The sequence below is a fragment of the Protobothrops mucrosquamatus genome, unplaced genomic scaffold, assembly GCF_001527695.2.
Source record: "Protobothrops mucrosquamatus isolate PMUCROS unplaced genomic scaffold, P.Mucros_1.0 scaffold306, whole genome shotgun sequence".
Lineage (NCBI taxonomy): Eukaryota > Metazoa > Chordata > Lepidosauria > Squamata > Viperidae > Protobothrops > Protobothrops mucrosquamatus.
Genome location: NW_015386648.1, coordinates 412,672 through 431,077, shown reverse-complemented (window position 1 = coordinate 431,077; position 18,406 = coordinate 412,672). Strand labels below are relative to the sequence as shown.

Here is an 18,406-nt window from a genome sequence, read left to right as displayed (position 1 = left end):
TTGTTATTCTATTAGCAGGTAATCGATCCTAATAAAATGATTGGACAGTTGTGGATTATGGATTTTCTTGTCGTTTCCTCATTGCTTACCCGGTTTGTTTTTAAAGGGTACTATATTGCTCTATTTTATTTTGGCATGGTAAGCTTGTCCAAGCCCTTTGTGCACCCTTCTGTTCCTCGTCAAGATAAAGAGCGGCTTAAACAATGCATGTAAGAGATTTGTAAGATTTATTAATATTGCACACGGTAAAGAGGCTGAGGCAAAAACAGGAGAAAGAGTAACGCAGGCCTATAGCTCTGCTTAAATCACAGCGACTGCTCGGCAGAGAGCGATCGAGCAATTCGCAATCCATTCGTTTGTAAATAACACGACTGAATGGCGTCTCCTCCCTCCCTCCCTCTTTTTCCTCTCTACTAAAAAAAAAAATAAAAAAAAAATACTACACTCTGTGCTTCTCAACCAAGCATGGGTGCTTCCCCTATGGTTTCCCCACAGTTTTAGATGGTTTGAAGGACAGGTAGGTACTCCAATCGGAGAACGACCCCCTCGGGGCTGCGAACTGATCGACGCCCAAAGGTAAGCGCGTTTGCCGCGGTGCTGAATGAAAGCCGCGGCAGGCGGGCAGGCGAGGGCGGATTGGAATGCCGCACTACTAAGCTAGGCTGCCGGGAGCCCTTCTCGCGCTTGTATTATTGCTGCCGCCGCCGCCGCCGCCGCCGCCGCCGAGGCTGGAGATGGGGATGGTCCATGCATTGGCGCCGTCACGTGTTTTTCTCCTCGGAATGAGACGGAGTGTCGGCGGCTGGAGGGGGCTGGCCTCATAAACGCAGACGCAGCCGATTGTTTTGGTTTGGGGCTTTTCAATAAAAGTCTGCGGAGCTGCAACTCCTGCGGCAGGAGCCCTCGCCGTCCACGGTCAAAGGAGCGCAAGCGCCAAGTCCGGCGGTCGCGGCGCCCGTTCCTACCTGGCAGCGCCTTTTGCCGCCTCCGTGGTGGAGCGCACGAGGAGGAGGAGGTGGTGGTGCAGGACGGAGGGACCGAGCTGCCGCCGATATTGCCTTCCGAGACTTCTCCGACTGGAATGAAGAAAAGGAGGAGGAGGTGGAAGTCGCTGTCGCCACCGCGAAAATGTGCCTCCGCCTCCTCCGCTCCTCGGGCAGCTTCTCTACTCCGTCTGCTTTGCTCTCGACCCTGCAGCCGCCTGCGTGTCTTTGGTGTGGAAATGACACTTTTTCTGCCTAACCAGACAGGGGACTGAACGAGGTCGTCACTCGCTCTCTTCTCCTGCACGGGCTGGACAAGAAGCGCCTGCAATCGCGACGCTGATTTGGGGATATTGATGTGTTTGTTTGCTTGTTGGAGTTCTCCACCCCGCCGCCGCGGTTCCCGCGAAGGATATTTTTATTTGGCATTTTGGGCGAGGAAGAAAACCCGGTGGCTTACCTGGTGTTGACTAGCTGGTTTCTCCTTACTACCATTATTATATTACCATTACCGTTGTTATTATTTCGAAGGGATTGCTGGTGTCCCTCAGGCGTCCCACGTTTTTTTTTCTCTCTCTCTCTCTCTCTTGCAAAACAAGCTCTCTTCTCTGCCCTGCCCCGTGTCTCTCTCCTTCTGGTGAGTATATATTTAATCGGCTCCTGAAAATCTCTCTGAGGGACAACTTGAGAAAGGAAAGGGGCTATTTGGGAGAAGAGAACGGGGGGAACCCCATCCTGCTTCTGGCGCTGGAGGAATTTCCACCCCGCATGGATGAAACGATGCCCGCTTTTCTTGTCTCCTCGGCGGCTTCTCGGACCAGTTTCTCCTGGGGCGACATCGAAACTAGACTTTTGAAAGCTGCATTTCTCCTGCGGAGGGTGATTTGGGAATAAAACTGCCACCCAAGCCCTGCTCCTGGAGCTGGGAGGAGGCTCTGGCCACTGAACAGCTGTTCTCTCCCTGCCACTCTTTCCTCCGCCCCTCTGTTTTTGGAAAGGATTTCCAGAACTATCTTTCTGCGTCGTTTTTATTTTTATTTTGCAGTGAAGGAGGGGATTTGCTGCCGTGTGGATTTCTGTTTTGTTGTTTGCAGGAGGAACTGCTGTTTGCAGGAGGAACTGCTGTACCTTGTCTTTTTTTTTTTCCCCCAGCATGGCTAGCCCCACCGATAATAATGAGGGTTTCTTCTCAGATGTCAGGAAGGTGGGTTACTTGCGCAAACCCAAGAGCATGCATAAGCGCTTCTTCGTGCTGAGAGCAGCCAGTGAGTTGGGACCCGCCCGGCTGGAGTACTATGAGAACGAAAAGAAATGGAGACACAAATCAGGGGCCCCCAAGCGCTCTATTCCTCTGGAGAGTTGCTTCAACATAAACAAGAGGGCAGATTCCAAAAATAAGCATCTGGTGGCTCTCTACACCAAGGACGAACACTTTGCCATTGCTGCTGACAATGAGCTTGAGCAAGAAAGCTGGTATCAGGCGCTGCTGCAGTTGCACAACCGTGCCAAGAGCCATCACCACCACCACCACCAGCACCACCACCATCACCACCACCACCACCACCGAGATGTCACGGTGGGAGGTGGGACTTTGGGAATGGGAGAGGCAGGGGAGGATAGCTATGGTGATACAGCTCCTGGCCCAGCATTCAAAGAGGTCTGGCAAGTGATCCTGAAACCAAAGGGGCTGGGCCAAACTAAGAACCTGATTGGAATCTACCGCCTGTGCCTAACCAACAAGACCATCAGTTTTGTCAAGCTAAATTCTGATGCGGCAGCTGTTGTGTTGCAGCTGCTCAACATCCGGCGGTGTGGCCATTCGGAGAATTTTTTTTTCATTGAGGTGGGGCGCTCTGCTGTCACGGGACCAGGTGAGTTTTGGATGCAAGTAGATGACTCAGTAGTAGCACAGAACATGCATGAGACCATCTTGGAGGCTATGCGGGCAATGAGTGAGGAATTTCGGCCTCGTAGCAAAAGCCAGTCGTCTTCCAATTGCTCCAATCCCATATCTGTGCCTCTCCGCAGCAGACATCATGTCAACAACCCACCCCCCAGCCAGGTGGGACTTACTCGTAGGTCCAGGACTGAAAGCATAACTGCCACTTCTCCTGCTGGCAGTGGTGTGGGAGGAGGGATTGGAGGCAGACCCAGCTCTTTCCGTGTCAGAGCCTCTAGCGATGGAGAAGGTACCATGTCTAGACCAGCTTCAGTGGATGGAAGTCCGATGAGTCCAAGTGCCAACCGAACCCACTCACATAGGCACCGTGGCAGCTCCAGGCTTCATCCTCCTCTCAACCATAGTCGCTCCATCCCAATGCCTTCCTCACGCTGTTCCCCTTCTGCCACTAGTCCAGTCAGCCTGTCATCCAGCAGTACCAGTGGCCATGGGTCCACTTCAGACTGTCTTTTCCCACGTCGATCCAGTGCATCAGTCTCTGGCTCTCCCAGTGATGGAGGTTTCATCTCCTCTGATGAATATGAATCAAGCCCCTGTGACTTCCGCAGCTCATTTCGCAGTGTTACCCCTGATTCCCTGGGACACACCCCTCCTGCTCGGGCAGATGAGGAGCTTAGTAACTATATATGTATGGGGGGGAAGGCTGCCTCATCCTGCTGCAGTATCACAACTCCTAATGGTCATTTTGCCCCCCGCACCTGCCATCTGCAGCAGCAAAGTCGCTACCCTGCTGTCCCATGTTGCCTCCGGCTTGGAAATGAGGATGTAGGAGATTTGGAAAAAGGCTTCAGAAAGCGGACTCATTCTGCTGGAACCTCTCCTACCATCTCCCATCAGAAGACTCCTTCACAGTCCTCAGTGACCTCCATTGAAGAGTATACTGAGATGCTTCCTTCGTATTCCTGTAGTGGCAACAAATTTTCTTCTTATCGACATTCTGCCTTTGTGCCAACCCAGTCTTACCCTGAGGAGTGTCTAAAGATGCACCAGGTGGAGGGAAACCACCACCGGACCAACTCTGATGATGGCTACATGCCTATGTTGCCAGGAGTGGCACCTATGCCCAGTGGAGGTAGTACACCCAAAGGTGGAGATTACATGCCAATGAGCCCCAAGAGTGTGTCTGCTCCACAACAGATCATCAATCCTGGGAGAGGAGGTCGCCATGTGCAGGCCACAGTGGACTCAAATGGCTACATGATGATGTCTCCCAGTGGCAGCTGTTCTCCAGACAGTGGTCCCACTGGCTACAGCAAGCTATGGATAAATGGGACTAATAATCATACAAAACTCTCAGTAGAGAGTAATGAGGGCAAGCTGCCAAGTGGAGGCAGTGATTATATTAATATGTCTCCAGCCAGTGGTTCTGCTACCAGCACCCCTCCAGACTGTTATTTTACCAGCCCAGGACCTCCAGGCCCAGAAGAACCACTAGTGCATGGTTCTACCCAGTCCCAAAATAAGCCCATCTATTCCTATTTCTCCTTGCCACGTTCCTTCAAGCACAACCAACGCAAGACCGGCAAAGAAGAAAATGCCCAGATGCATATGTCCTTCAGCTCTGGCCGCTTGCTTTATGCTGCTGCTGAGGATTCTTCTTCCTCTACTAGTAGTGATAGCCTTGGCTGCCCTGGGGGACAGGAGAGTGGTGGGTATTCTCTTCCCATTAAAACACAGCCATTACAGCCTGCTGCTTGTACTGTGGACACAGCTGTGCGGACCAAGAATCATCTGGCCAGACCTACTCGTTTATCCCTGGATGGCCCAAAGGCCAGCACCTTGCCTCGCACTCGGGAACAGCTCCCAGAGCCCAAGAGCCCTGGAGAGTATGTGAACATTGAGTTTAAGCAACCAGTCTTCCCCTCACCTTTATCCTATGTAGAGACTGGCTCCTGTTCAGAGGAGTATATCAATATGGATTGGGGAACTGCTTGCCCAGTCAGCTTGGCCTCCATGCAGTCAAGCCGGAGTGGGACCACCCACAGCAGCAACCGGGACTATATGAGCATGCAACTGGGTGGTGGAGCACAGTATGTAGTCTGTGCCCACTCTCCATCACCTTCTTCCCCAGCCCTCCTGCTGAGTTATTCTGAGAAAAGCCCACCACCCATGCAGCTGCCTTCGCCACCTTCTCAGGCTCAGCCAAGCAAACTGGCTGAGATTTTACCCCATTCCTGCTCCTCGTCTATGATTGGGGGCCCAGGAGCGAACAGCGCCTTTACACATGTCAGTCTTGCTCCCAGTCGCAGCACCCAGAGTGCCAAAGTGATACGTGCTGACCCCCAAGGAGGTCGGCGGCGCCATAGTTCTGAGACGTTTGCTTCTTCTGTCACTCCTAGTAGTAGTCTTGGAGCTTCGGCTCTACTCCATGGACCAGGAGGACCTGATGATCCAAAACGTCACAGTTCAGCCTCCTTTGAAAACGTCTGGCTCAAACCTGCATCTGGGGCACTGGGAGTTGTTTCTTTGGGTCTTGGCACGGCATCATGGAGGGAGCAAGGAGCTAGTGGAACTGGGGGAGGCTTTGAGAATGGGCTTAATTACATTGACCTGGACTTAGTGAAGGATTTTAACCACAGCCAACATCACCATCGCAATCTCCACCCTCAGGAGAGTACTGGTCTGCTAGGAGTCAAACAACCATCCCAGCAGCATCAGCCACCTAAATCTCCAAAGCAGCCTTGTGGGAGTAACCACTTGAGTGATGAATTAAGTGCATATGCCAGCATTAGCTTCCACAAGCAGGAGGACATCCAGTAGAAGGCGGAAACAAGGTAAGCATGTCATAAGCTAATCACTAGTTCTTAGCTTTGGGATGGGAAGCATGATGTTCTGTATCATCAACTAGAATGAGTTGAATCATTGGTATTACACTTAATATCTAACCATGGCTAGTCATATTCTGTCAGCAAAGATTATATAATGGGTTATTCTGTTACCCACTTTGCCTTTAGTCTGCCCTGTTTGCTGTGTACTACCCTTTTTATTTGATAGCACCTTAATTAATGGGTTGGTAATGATTCAGCATGTGTCACTTGGTTTAAAAGAAGGTTGAGGAAAGTGTTCATTCTAGTTAAAAAAGGTAAGGATTAGAGATAGTCTTCTGTTTACTGTTATACTGCAAGCATAATTCAAAAAATGTCTTATAAAACTGCTATTACTTGTAGAGGGAGAAATTGTTCTTTATTTTAGGCTCTGATTGTTAATTACAGAAAAATGTGTGTGCTCATGAACACATAATAGCCTAAAACATCTCTTGCTTCACATTTTGCTTTGAAAAAACATTTGATCTCGATTATGGTACCAGTTGCCCAAAGAATAACTGCAAAATGTTGTGGCCAGTTAAAATCCTGATAATGGGCACTGAATAGATTGTTATATATCTTGGTTTTATAATTTAAAAGTTCCTTTGGAAACAAGACAGCATATAATGGAACACCCCCGAAGACTCTTTTTAAGTCTGTAACAGGTCCAGGCTAGATGTTTTTGTTGTTGTTATTTTACTAGTTGTAATGCGGGTGTTTTCTCTATGAAATCTCTTAATCTACTTCTGGCTGGAATTTTGGGAAGTGTCTGTTAGTGTTCTACTGCCCTACTTGTTTAACCTTCAGACAATTGCAGCTGCAAAGAAAGAAGTCCTCTGTGTGTGTGATTGCAGTAGTGTGTATGCTGCATATGAAAAAGAGGTGTGGCCTTACATTTAGGAGCTGAGAATGGAAACCTCTGCAGTCTAATTCTGAATGTACTAGTGAAGTTTTGTGGCCCTGGGCAAGTTTTCTTACATACATGTAGTAATACCTCAAAGGATTGCTATGAGGATTCATTAGATAACGTTTGAAAAGCACTATAGACATGAAACAAATGACACTCTGCTAACCTGTAGCGTGTGTGTCTGTGTCTGTGTGTGTCTGTGTGTGTTTTCTTGTCACTGTTAAGAAACTTTGCACCAAGAAAAATTGCAGAACCAGCAATTCATAAGTCATAATCTAGGTAGAATTTTTATAAACCTGTTGCAGTACATGAAAAGCATTAAATGGAGAGGCAGGGTTGTTTGGAGCTGAAGTCTGCAGAGCAAAGTGGAAAACCAAGATTTTTTTTTCTATATTGGACATTTTTGAAGTATGTGTTTTAGGAACGTGATTGTAGCAACCACTTTTCAAAAATATTTCTTTTACTGCATATTTCGTCAAGATATTGATGTTTCTGCACAACTATGATTCTGTTCCAAGCTTTGTTACCATCACAGTTGTCTTGATTGGAACTTACCCCTTTGCCCTCCCACTTTATCTTTGATCCGTAATAATCACTGGTGAGCCATAAAAAATGTTTATACTGGCACAGATGGAAGCGAATTCAGCAGTATCCTTTTTGATCTTAAAATGTCATAACACAATTCTTGTGTGACGTGTTTTAATTGCTTGTTTGCTGGTTCCAAGTATAAACAGTGTTGAGGGATGGCAAGAGTAATGGCTTTTAAAAAAATCCTGGGATAGGTTTCCTGCCGCTGAACTTGGGAGACCTACAAATGAATACTAAATCCTCTGAATAAACAACAATGACAAAACACTTTCATCGTGAAAAACAAATCAAGCATCTTATTACTGTTTTCAACTAAGTAATTAACCACATATTACCATATGGAATATGAAAAAGTAAGGTTCCTCTTACTGTATGTGCACCGAGACATTTTTAAAATTTCAGCATGAGAAGAGCAAAGAGCAGAAAATAGATGGCACTGAATAATTTTGTAAAGAAACAAATAAAACAAAAATAATATTAACACAACTTTGACCGATATGTTACAGTTCTGAGAAATAATAACTGGATTGCTGTATCCAGCAATTCTCATTAGTTTAACATCTATTCAGAAATAGTTTAAATTATTTGCCTGCACCATTCTCTTACAGTATGTTCCAGTGTGCTACAACAGAATTGTTTCTCCCATTTTGTTTTGTTCTTAAGGAGAGGCAACCTATCCAAGTTACAGAACTGCTACAGATATTATAGCATTGACGCTGCAGAACTATATGCAGTTTCTTGTTTTAACTGTTCATTCAGTGTGCCAGTATTCAGTTAGTCGTGGAAGTTTCACTAATCAGCTAGCAAAAAGGAATATCTTATAGTTAACATTATGGGAATATTATCATTCCTTTATTCTTTAATGGTTTCACTCAGAGTGTTGTATTAGCGACGTAGTCTGCATGTGTGCATTGTTTTAATTTCAAAATAACATGCTTTTTAGTGCAGTTTTTAAAAGATAGTGATTGTAGTAGGATAATGGTCATAGTAGATTACAATTCAAGTGAAAACCATTAATAAAATGATATATTGAACTTCTACCAGGCAGGTCTCTTCCCTGCCCTCTCCACCCAATAATGCATTCTGGTTTCCAGCAGCTATCTAGAAACAGTTTCATTTTTGTAGCAAATGGTTTGCATTGTTTGAAGGAAAGTATGGGGAATTTAACTTTGAGAAGCCTGATTTTTCTGCATTATTGCAAAACAATTCATCTTTTTTTTAAAATCAAATTAACAATCCTAATTGTTGAAAATTATCCAGCAGACATTTCATTCTTCTTTCTAGTGCCTCTGTTTGTTTCGGAGGGAAAGCTGCATGTTCATCCCTGCTACTGTATATATGTTTTTGTGTGTGTATGTATGTCTGTGTGTGTGTATGTATGTATGTCTGTGTGTATACATATACTTTAGTGATTGGGAATCAAGAAGTGAACATCTAGCATTTCTACATATCCTTGAGTATTTGTCATCCATACATATGGAATACCCACTTTACTAAATGGAGAGAGATATTGACAAAAGGTTTGAATCAAAACAAACCTAAGTCTATATTTTCAGTGTTATAAAACAAGGGAGGTTAACCCAGCCATGTCAATGTGCTCTGCTGACTAGGACCAGTCTATTAGGAAACGTTTGCTTATCTATACCATAAAGACACTCTGATTAATACAAAGCAACATGTTAATGTCAATTTGAAGGGCAAGTGATCTATAAGCACTGCATGCAGAGCAGGATTGTCGCATATGCATACTGAGGCATGTCTATAGCTGCATTCTGGACCAGTTGAAAATTCTCAATAATTTTCAAAGGGAGCCCCATATACATAAAGTAATTTACAGTAATGGAGCTATGAAGTGATTAGAACATAAGTGAAGGCTCTCCTTCCTAGGGTTTCCTAATCCAAAAGAGGGCAAAACTAGTTTACCAGATGAAATTCTGCAAAAGAACATCCATCTGACCTGCCCAGTCACAGTAAACTTGGAGCAGATCTGAGAAACTTTATCTGGTAGCGCAGGGGTGTCAAACTCAATTTCATTGAGGGCCGCATCAGCATTGCGGTTGCCCTCGGGAGAGCTTGGTGGGTGTGGCCAGGATAGGTGCAGCCTACTAAGTGGGCATGGATGGAGTGGGTGTGACCTACTGGGTAGGAGTGGCCAGCTCTACATTGTTCGCGTCAATGGTGCCTGTGGGGGCCTGGGCAGGAGTGGGACAGATCTGAGGGTCTCTGGCAGAAGGGGGTGGGACCAGGGCCACTTCCAGGTGATGATGCATTTCTTCATTCCTCACAAAGGGTGACACCTACCCAGCATGCACCCAGGGGGCGGGGCCAACATGGCAGGGGCTGGTTCCTCGCTGTTTCCAGACAGCCTTGTGGAGCTAAGACTGAATGCATTTCAGCATAGATGGCCACCACAAAATTGTACATTGGCTCCCAGCTGCCCTGGGCCAGGGCCAAGGCAGCGGGGGCCATTTCCTCACTGTTTCCAGGATGAATTCGCGGGCCACATGAAACCACTTCGCGGGCCGCATCCAGCCCCCGGACCTTGTGTTTGACATGTCTGTGTTAGAGGACCACAGCATTGATCATCTAATCTAGACAGTACTCTTACAATGATTCGCAAAACACATTTTAATTTACCTTTGGACATCCAGATAGTGGATGGCATTTAAGTAACAGAAACAGACATATACTTTTAATATCTTGTGTGAAGTTGACCTCTTTACCTCTTAGATTCTGATTAAATTCTTTATTTCTGAACTTCTGATACATTATAAGCTTCCTCCAATTTTTTCTGCCATAATATACACAGAAATATATCTGTCAAGTGCTGTTAGAATATTTGAAGATCTTGAACCCTATTTCAGATTGAGTCTAGGTCACAGATGTCAAACTCACCATGTCACGTGATGTGTCGTGCGTATTGTGACTTTTTTGCATTGCCGGAGCTGGGGTGGGCACAGCCTCCGTATGATGCAACCAGCCCGTGGGCCAGCAGTTTGACACCCCTGGTCTAGGTTATTCAACTAAGAATAAGATGAAGACAAGACTGCTAAAATTACAATCCTGTTAGAGGAGATATTTAGCAATATTTTTATTCAGTCAATTATTAGTAACAGTTAAGTAGTCAGATATTTGTTTGTTTATAAAAATTATTGGCCACCCATCTTACCACAGGGTAACTCTATATCACAGATATAATCCTGTGATGAACATTATGATATAAGTAGCTACTGGAAAATGATGATCATTCTTTCAGCTCCAGCTCACCATCATTCTGCAGATAAATTTAAGACTGAATCTCTAAGAATAAGGAAGCTTGATGAGAGAACTATGCTTACTTGGTTTCTGCCTTTACTTATAAACCAGACAGAAGAATTGTTTTATTTTAAGCAACATGTGGATAGAGAGAATATTCATTTTATAATAATAAGGTTGGAAGGGACCTTGGAGGTCATCTAGTCCAACCCCCTGCTCAGGCAGGAAACCCTATACCATTTCAGACAAATGGCTGTCCAGTTTCTTCTTAAAAACTTCCAGTGTTGGAGCATTCACAGCTTCTGGAGGCAGGTTGTTCCACTGGTGAATTGTTCTAACTGTCAGAAAATTTCTCCTCAGTTCTCTCTTTGATTAGTTTCCGTCCGTTGCTTCTTGTCCTGCCCTCAGGCGCTTTGGAGAATAGCTTGACTCCCTCTTCTTTGTGGCAGCCCCTGAGATATTGGAACACTGATATCATGTCCCCCCTCGTCCTTCTCTTCATTAGACCAGACATACCTAATTCCAGCAATCGTTCCTTATATGTTTTAGCCTCCAGTCCCCTGATCATCTTTGTTGCTCTTCTCGGTACTCTTTTTAGAGTCTCAACATCTTTTTACAATTTTGTGTTGCTGCATTCTGATGCATATAGAAGGTTAGCTTTTGGTCCAAAATGCAGAAAGAGTAATATGATTAAGTTTTAATCCCCCTGATGCACAGTATATGTTTTCATGTCAAAGGCATTTTATATTAGGTTCACACCATTTTAGGACCAAAGAAGCAGCTAATTTGCAATTATACAAAATTTGGAGAAACTTGTCATGTTATCATTAATTTATACTATGAAATAATATATTATGTATAGAGTGGAATATGTTCTGCATTACAATCAAACGTTTGGATTACCTCCAGAAAAGCAGAATTTGCAACAAAACATTTACATTGTATAACTTGCATTTTAAGTACTATAAATATATTTAGTTTAACATTTGTGCTGTCACGTTCAATAACATTTGAATTTAAGGGAAGAGCAAATTGAGCAAGTAAGTATAAGGTAGAATATGCTTGTCAGAAATATTTGAGAAACAACACACAGTGACAAGTAATTAAATGTCAGCCACTCAGGATTTTGCTGCTTGAATGGAACTCAGTCCATTTGCACTAAGTGTGCAGAGTTTTCATGACTTAACTTGCATTATGTGGATTCCTGAACAAACAAATTTAGGATTCTCCAAAGTAAACTTTTTAAAAATTGTTTTGTGGCTACAAATGGGAGGAAATTTACAATATCTTTTCCCTGTCTGAATAAATATACTTTTTACTCATATAGCTAGCTTCCATTGGTAGGTTGAGTTGAAATTATTACATTTATGTTTATTCTTGCCATTTTGTTCTGTGAGCTTATACCAAATTGTGAATATTTAGGAATGAAAATCAATCTAAACATTTTGAAAGGGAGTAGTTCACGTCCTGCGTGGAGGTGGATAGAGATACTGTACTCTTGGAAGGGTGGAATTGCAAGTGTGGAAATCTCCATTACATTGAATCTTATTCTTTCCTCATCACAGATAAGATTAACCTTTTTTGATTAAAGTAAAGCATGAAGAGTTGTTTCCTATTCTTGCTAACTTCTTCTATTGCTACCTAGCATTTATTTTTCTTCATTGTGCTGTTGTATGAAACATAGCATTAATGTGCTCCTTGCCTTTTGAAAATGTTTATAGGTACCTCTAGAGAAAGATAAACAATTAGTGTGAATTGATCCTGTATTGAATACAGTATTTCCTTTTGATATAGCAGTCAGGGTGCACATTGAGTTTGTTTTGGAAAGCAAATGATAATTGGTTGGAAATATAACTTTTAACAAGTGATCAACATTCAGAGCCAGAATGCGCTAAGGGTATTATTTAAGATTAGACCAAAACAATTTGTATATGTACTATAATTTCCTGAGATTCAAAAATAGATTCTAGTAATAACTTTTATTTTTGTAAAATAAAATAGAGAATTCTGGGATATAATTATATCTTGCCTTTTTAATAATGAAAAAATATGGTACAATCTTTTTATTAAGTTTTATTTTTTGCATCACTTTTTGTACCTGATAAAATGATTGACAGGACAACAGAAATGGAGGTAAAAGTTATCTTACAAATAAATTACTTTTGATCAGATAAAACCTTAATTTTGGTATTTACACTAAAGTTTTGACTAAACAAAAACTTCAGCATAGAGACATAAACATTTCCATTCACTGTACTTTTGGAAAGAGATTTGCATGTATATCAATCTGGTCTCATCACATTTGGAAAACAGTTTGGGAGAAGAGTTTTGGACCTGTAGTGCTTGTTAAAGAGTTCACATTTTTTCTCAGGCTTCCACATAAGGCTGAAAAATTGATACCGTTTAAAGAATGCATCCATTTCTTATGGGTGCAACTCTTTTGCACACAAAAGGTTGTTTTAATAATAGTAGACAGAGTAGAGATGCTGTATTTGTACGAGGTCTGAAACATTTTTTCACAATCCCTTTCAAAGCATGCATAGTCCTAATATCCAGATAGACTGAAAAAGAAAAGCTATGCTAGTATTTTATGTTGTAATATATTGTGGATGATAAATGTGTGAAAGATCAGATGTTGCAGTTATAAATTAATATGATTGTTCTAATAATGTTAGCTATTTAAACATCCTTAAATAAGTGTTAACAAACATTTCTTTTGTCCCACTTGTGTCTTGCATGTTTCTACAAGGCAAAAGATGTGCAGGCATGTGTCTGGAGTATATGGTTTCCCAGACTTTTGAACTAGTAAGGAATGTTTCCCAAGATGGAAGAATGAATGGTTGGATGGTGCATTTTGCCTGAGGGTTTAACACTCTAAAGGAAATGTTATCGTGTATTCAAGTCCTATTTTACAAACCTCTTTGAACAAGATCCTGGATAAAGTCTTTGTTATTATCAAACTCTTTTCAATAAAAAAAAGAATGTTTCCAAAGCACGTTCACTGCATGATAATGTTGAGAAGGTGAAGGATGTGTGGAAATTATAAATTTAATCTTTTAGAAATTTAATTACAGGAGAAAATTAAGTTCGCATAATCACAATAGCACAAATCAATTTGTTGCTAATATTACTATGCGTACACAATCACTTTTTCCCAATACATTTGCTATGATTAACTTGAGGGTATCAGAATTCAATATGAACCTATTTTATGATTGATAATGAATTATTTTTAATGATCTGTATTGTTAAGGAATGTCAGTGCAAAAAATAGCATGTATTTTGGGGAATATAATTACTGAAATATTAAGCATGTAAAATATGAATGGAATGAGCAATGCATATATTAGTGACATTCTGCATCAAGTAAACTTTAAGGAAAGTTAAACAGTATGGCAATGAAAATTCAGCATGGAGAAAAAAAAAACCCAGCTTTTTGAGATGCCAGACTAGCGTGCATTTATGTGCCTCCAATCCTCTTGCTTGCTGCAAAGCCAGATTGGAGTCCTTGGCCTGCTCCTTCCAGCCCATTTTGGAACCGATCCAAAAGCAAAGGGAATGGTACCCACCCCACCCAAGCTGCGGGGCTTCATTTCTAACAGCCCTCTGCACAGGCTCCAGACAAAAACTCCGGGACTGAAAAAGGAGCAATGAGATCGAAGGGCTGTTCAAAGGAGGAGAAAGGAGAAAGTGGGAGAAGTCACTACCGAACAGGCGAGGCGTGACAGGTGTTGGGCCATGGTAGGCCCGGCTGCAGGGGCCCTTCAGGGTAAGGGTAAGTGGTTGCGAGGTGCATGGGGCAGCTCCCCTCTCTCCCCCACCTCCCCCATGCAGAGAACCGGTTGTTAAATTATTTGAATCCCACCACTGTAAGATCATCTCTTATGAGATAGACTGGACTGAGGGATGCTTATAGGCTCAAAGTTTCCTTTGAGTTTTCATAGTGGAGGATGAACTTGAATCCTGACCTTTTAGTCCCATTCTAGCTCCTTATCTTCAGATCTTGGTAGGACCCTGTTTTGCTTGTTGGTTGAAGTAATTTACCAAATTTTATTCTTGGGTCTGAGGATGTATTGTGACATCAGTGGCCTTTTACTTTTGATGTTTTAAGCATTTAAATTCTTAAGACAGAAGGGGGTTGTTTATCAGATACTAATGAAGAACTTGCATATCCCAACTCTCTTAGGCTTATGTCTGTTTGCATATGTATATGTGTTTTATGCCTTGTCAAAGTCTTATCTTTAAATGGATGGCAGACTTTTAGTAAGATTTTAACTGAGTATAAACTGCATATTTCAAGTTGGATAAACAGAATTGATACCTCAGTGTGATCTAATAACTTTTTCATGACTCTAGCAAGTGTCACTATAGCAGGGAGAGGATAGTGTGTATCATTGCTGTGTTGACTAGACATGTCATGATATCATTGCCATTTCCACTACTCTGAAAAAAACACTTGAAGGGATGGTTGAATTTCTCTGTCAGCTCTTGTTTCTAGATAGTTCTGTACTCAGTTTCTGATTCACTCTGAAAATAAAGGCTTACTAATACTGTGGTTTATTATTATGGAGCAAACAGAGTGCAGGAATTAGTTAAAAACTGGTTAATACATTGTGGCAAAGCATAATATGGTTATTTTTGACTTAGTATGATGTGTAAAGTTATCTACTGAGATTTGGAAATCATGTTTTCTTTCTTGGGTTAAAATTACAGATCCTGCTAATGCAACAATATACACACCACATTATGGCTAAACACAATTTGTGAACTTAGAATAAAGAGTAACAATAGATAATTTGTGTCCTCCAGCATTATTCCTCTGGCAACAAAATGGAAATACTCAATGATTAATTTTTAAAATAAGGTGGGTTATTATGTATAAGAACTTTTTATTGAGAGAATATAATGTGGATTAAATGTAGGCAGGACTTAGAAGAATGTGTATGAAATAATTAATACATTAATTTTTGTGAGTCTCCTAAACATTTTTTCTTTTAATGTAAATAAATACAAGGAAATTGTTAGGCATTCTGTTGAACCTTATTACAGAAAAGAATAACTTAGTAAACTCTAATGCCTTGTTAAATTAATTAGCTTTAAGTTCTATCATCCAAGTTTCTTACTTATAGTACAATATTTTATTTTATAGGTCTTATTATGAAGGCTGGCCATAATGATAATTTCAAATCCTTTCCCCATCCTAGGTTTCTTTCTCTAAAGGTAGAAGTACTAATGATATCAATTTAATATATCTTATTCCAAAAGGAAGAGAATTATAAGAGTGATCATTCTTAGTTGTTTTTTGGGGAGTGGAACAGGTAGGAAGTTAAAAAAGATTTAGCATTCTTTTAAAAATGTATTTATTTAAAGCTTTTAAAAATATAAAAATTAAAATTAACCACAAAAATACATAACAAAGCACACAAAAAAATAAATAGAAAAACATAATAGAGAAAAGAAAGGAAAATATTAGAAACTATTTAGTCATGTCACGTGTATGTCAACTATTAAACTATATGTAAAAATTTCAAATTAGAAAATTATTGTAAAGCATAACAAAATCTGTGCCATTTGCACCATTTTTGATTAATGGAAAAAATTCATGCCTAGTAGAGTGAAAAGAATTGAATGACTAATTATATTCATTTTTGTTTTTGTATTCCATTTTAGCATGAGATTTTAACTACCCTGCAACTTGATAGTTCAGTGATAGTGCTGTATGTAGTCCTGTATGACAGGTGATAAAATAAGCAAGACAGCAAAATATTTCAACCATTACAATAAAATTATAGATGAAGAACTCCCATATACTAATAACAAACATGAAAATATTTCTCATTTTATTAATGTCATACATTTTCCTTTTCACTTTGTAAAAAATAAACATTTCATTGATAGAGTTGAGCTCTTACAAATAGCCTGCTTTCATTCAGGTAGCACAGACACTTTGATGGAAAATTGCTAAATTTAGTGTACAAGATATAACTTGAACAGTGCAAGAAATATTGTGTGTGAAGATAGGTTTATATAATTAAAAATGATTGAGGCATTGATATATGTCCACACTGCAATATATTTTAAAGAAATAGTACTAAAAGTGCCACAAGCTATGAACAGAAGTGCTATATGCTTAGTTACAGGCAATGTTCTGGCAAAAATGAGAAAAAGATATTTAGGGGGAAAAATAAAAAGAAAGTCTTGATTGCCCATAATGGACTTTAACTAAAGAATTTTCAGGGATATTTTTTTAAAAAAATGTTGAATTTAGATTACACTCTTAATGAACATTTTATTTCAAATTTTGTCAAGAAAGCAAAACTAATATTTTTTTCAAGGTGTCTGCTAGAACGAAGTCTAGTCTCATAATAGTTTTTGAAAAAGCTATTGTAGAATTAAAGAAAGGAATTCAATTAAATTAATACTGAGTTAAAATTGTACACATAATATGAAAGTATATATAATTAACCACAGAGATTTTGCTACTGTAATTTATAAGGCATTTCAGGAGGCTGAAAAAATACCTAACTGAACAATTAAACTGAAAGAACTATATCAAACCCTAACTCTTTCTCATAGTATTTCAATATTATCAACATCTTTTTAAAAAGCATATCTAAATCCTGAACAAAATGCTGTTGCAGTGGTATGGGCCTTCTAATATTAGTCCTCAGTTATGTCTGCCACTATTTTTAATGGCCGGAAGGAAAATATTTGAATGGTACTAATGTTTTGAACAAAGTAACTCTTGTGAATTGGTGGAAATCATTAACCAGTTACCTTGATCCAAAGCTCTTTCAGGTTTTGAATGAAAATTCATAGCCAGCAGTTTACTTTGCAGGTATAGAAACATCTTCTCAATGTTTGGATAGTTATTCGTTTAAGGCTGAAAAGTTTCAGCCAAAGCCAGGACTCACTGACATTGTCAGAGTTTGGAAGCTAAGCAGGGCTGGGCCTGGTTACTACTTGGATGGGATAAGAAACCACCTGAGAATATCAGGGTTATAGGCTACATCAAGAAAAAAATAATCCAAGAATAGGCAGTGGTAAACCATATTCTTGTCAAGAAAGCTACATTGAAGTGGGCATAAAGTCATCAAGAGACAAGTTTGGAGATTTTATTTTTAAAGCTCAACAGATGATTGGAAATTGAAAATGCAAATACATATTTTTTTCTGAAAAAAAAGGAAACTATCAAATTGAAATAAGACTTGATTATAGAAGGGTTAAAGATGGTTCTTCAAAGTTATGTGACCTTTAAAATTTCCAATTCAATTTTTTTTAAAAAAAAACCAAGACAGTTTAGCAATCGCAAATTATGGAATGCTCAAATGTAGTTTAATATAATATAAATGCTGTTCTGTTTTTGCCATTATTAATGTCTTCTTTGTTTATATAGTTTGATTGATGCAAGAATAAATATTACATACTATCTTCAGAATAGAAGTCACTATTTTATTCACAAAATTGTTGAAACAAAACTGACGGTTAATTGCAAGTTTGATTTTATCAGAGAATTCTATGGGTAACTTTGCATTTTTTTTCTCCTTCTTGTATGATTCTACTGTATGTGGTAGTTTTCCTCTACCTGAGATGACTCTGGCAGTATCAACTACTTTGACACCTTCTAATCTTTCTGTGTCACTCAATGACAGGATTCCCTTAAGTTCATTCTGCTTTAGCAAGTGAAGGTCACATAGCATACTCTTCCTTTCATTTGCCATCTGGCAGTTTATTATTAGCAGTGCTATAGAAAACAGAAATTAGAAACACAACCAAAACAGCCTTTGCCTGTTGTTTGCTGTACCAAATAGAGCCATTTCTATGGCTTTTTATCCTGATGGGAAAAAATGGAGAAGTAAAACTTAATATTTTACAAAACACTGCTTGTATAATTCCTAGATTATAGATA

General features: G+C 40.4%; 1 protein-coding gene across 1 annotated transcript in view; it reads left to right on the top strand.

Annotated features, from left to right (window-relative positions):
• Positions 1–2,136: 2,136 nt before the first annotated feature.
• IRS1 (insulin receptor substrate 1) overlaps positions 2,137–18,406 on the top strand; it is a 40,727-nt gene continuing 24,457 nt past the window's right edge. The window contains exon 1 of the mRNA XM_015815062.1: positions 2,137–5,717. Within this exon, the coding sequence (XP_015670548.1) occupies positions 2,137–5,703 (3,567 nt within the window). The 3' untranslated portion in view covers positions 5,704–5,717. The remainder of the gene's footprint in view (positions 5,718–18,406) is intronic.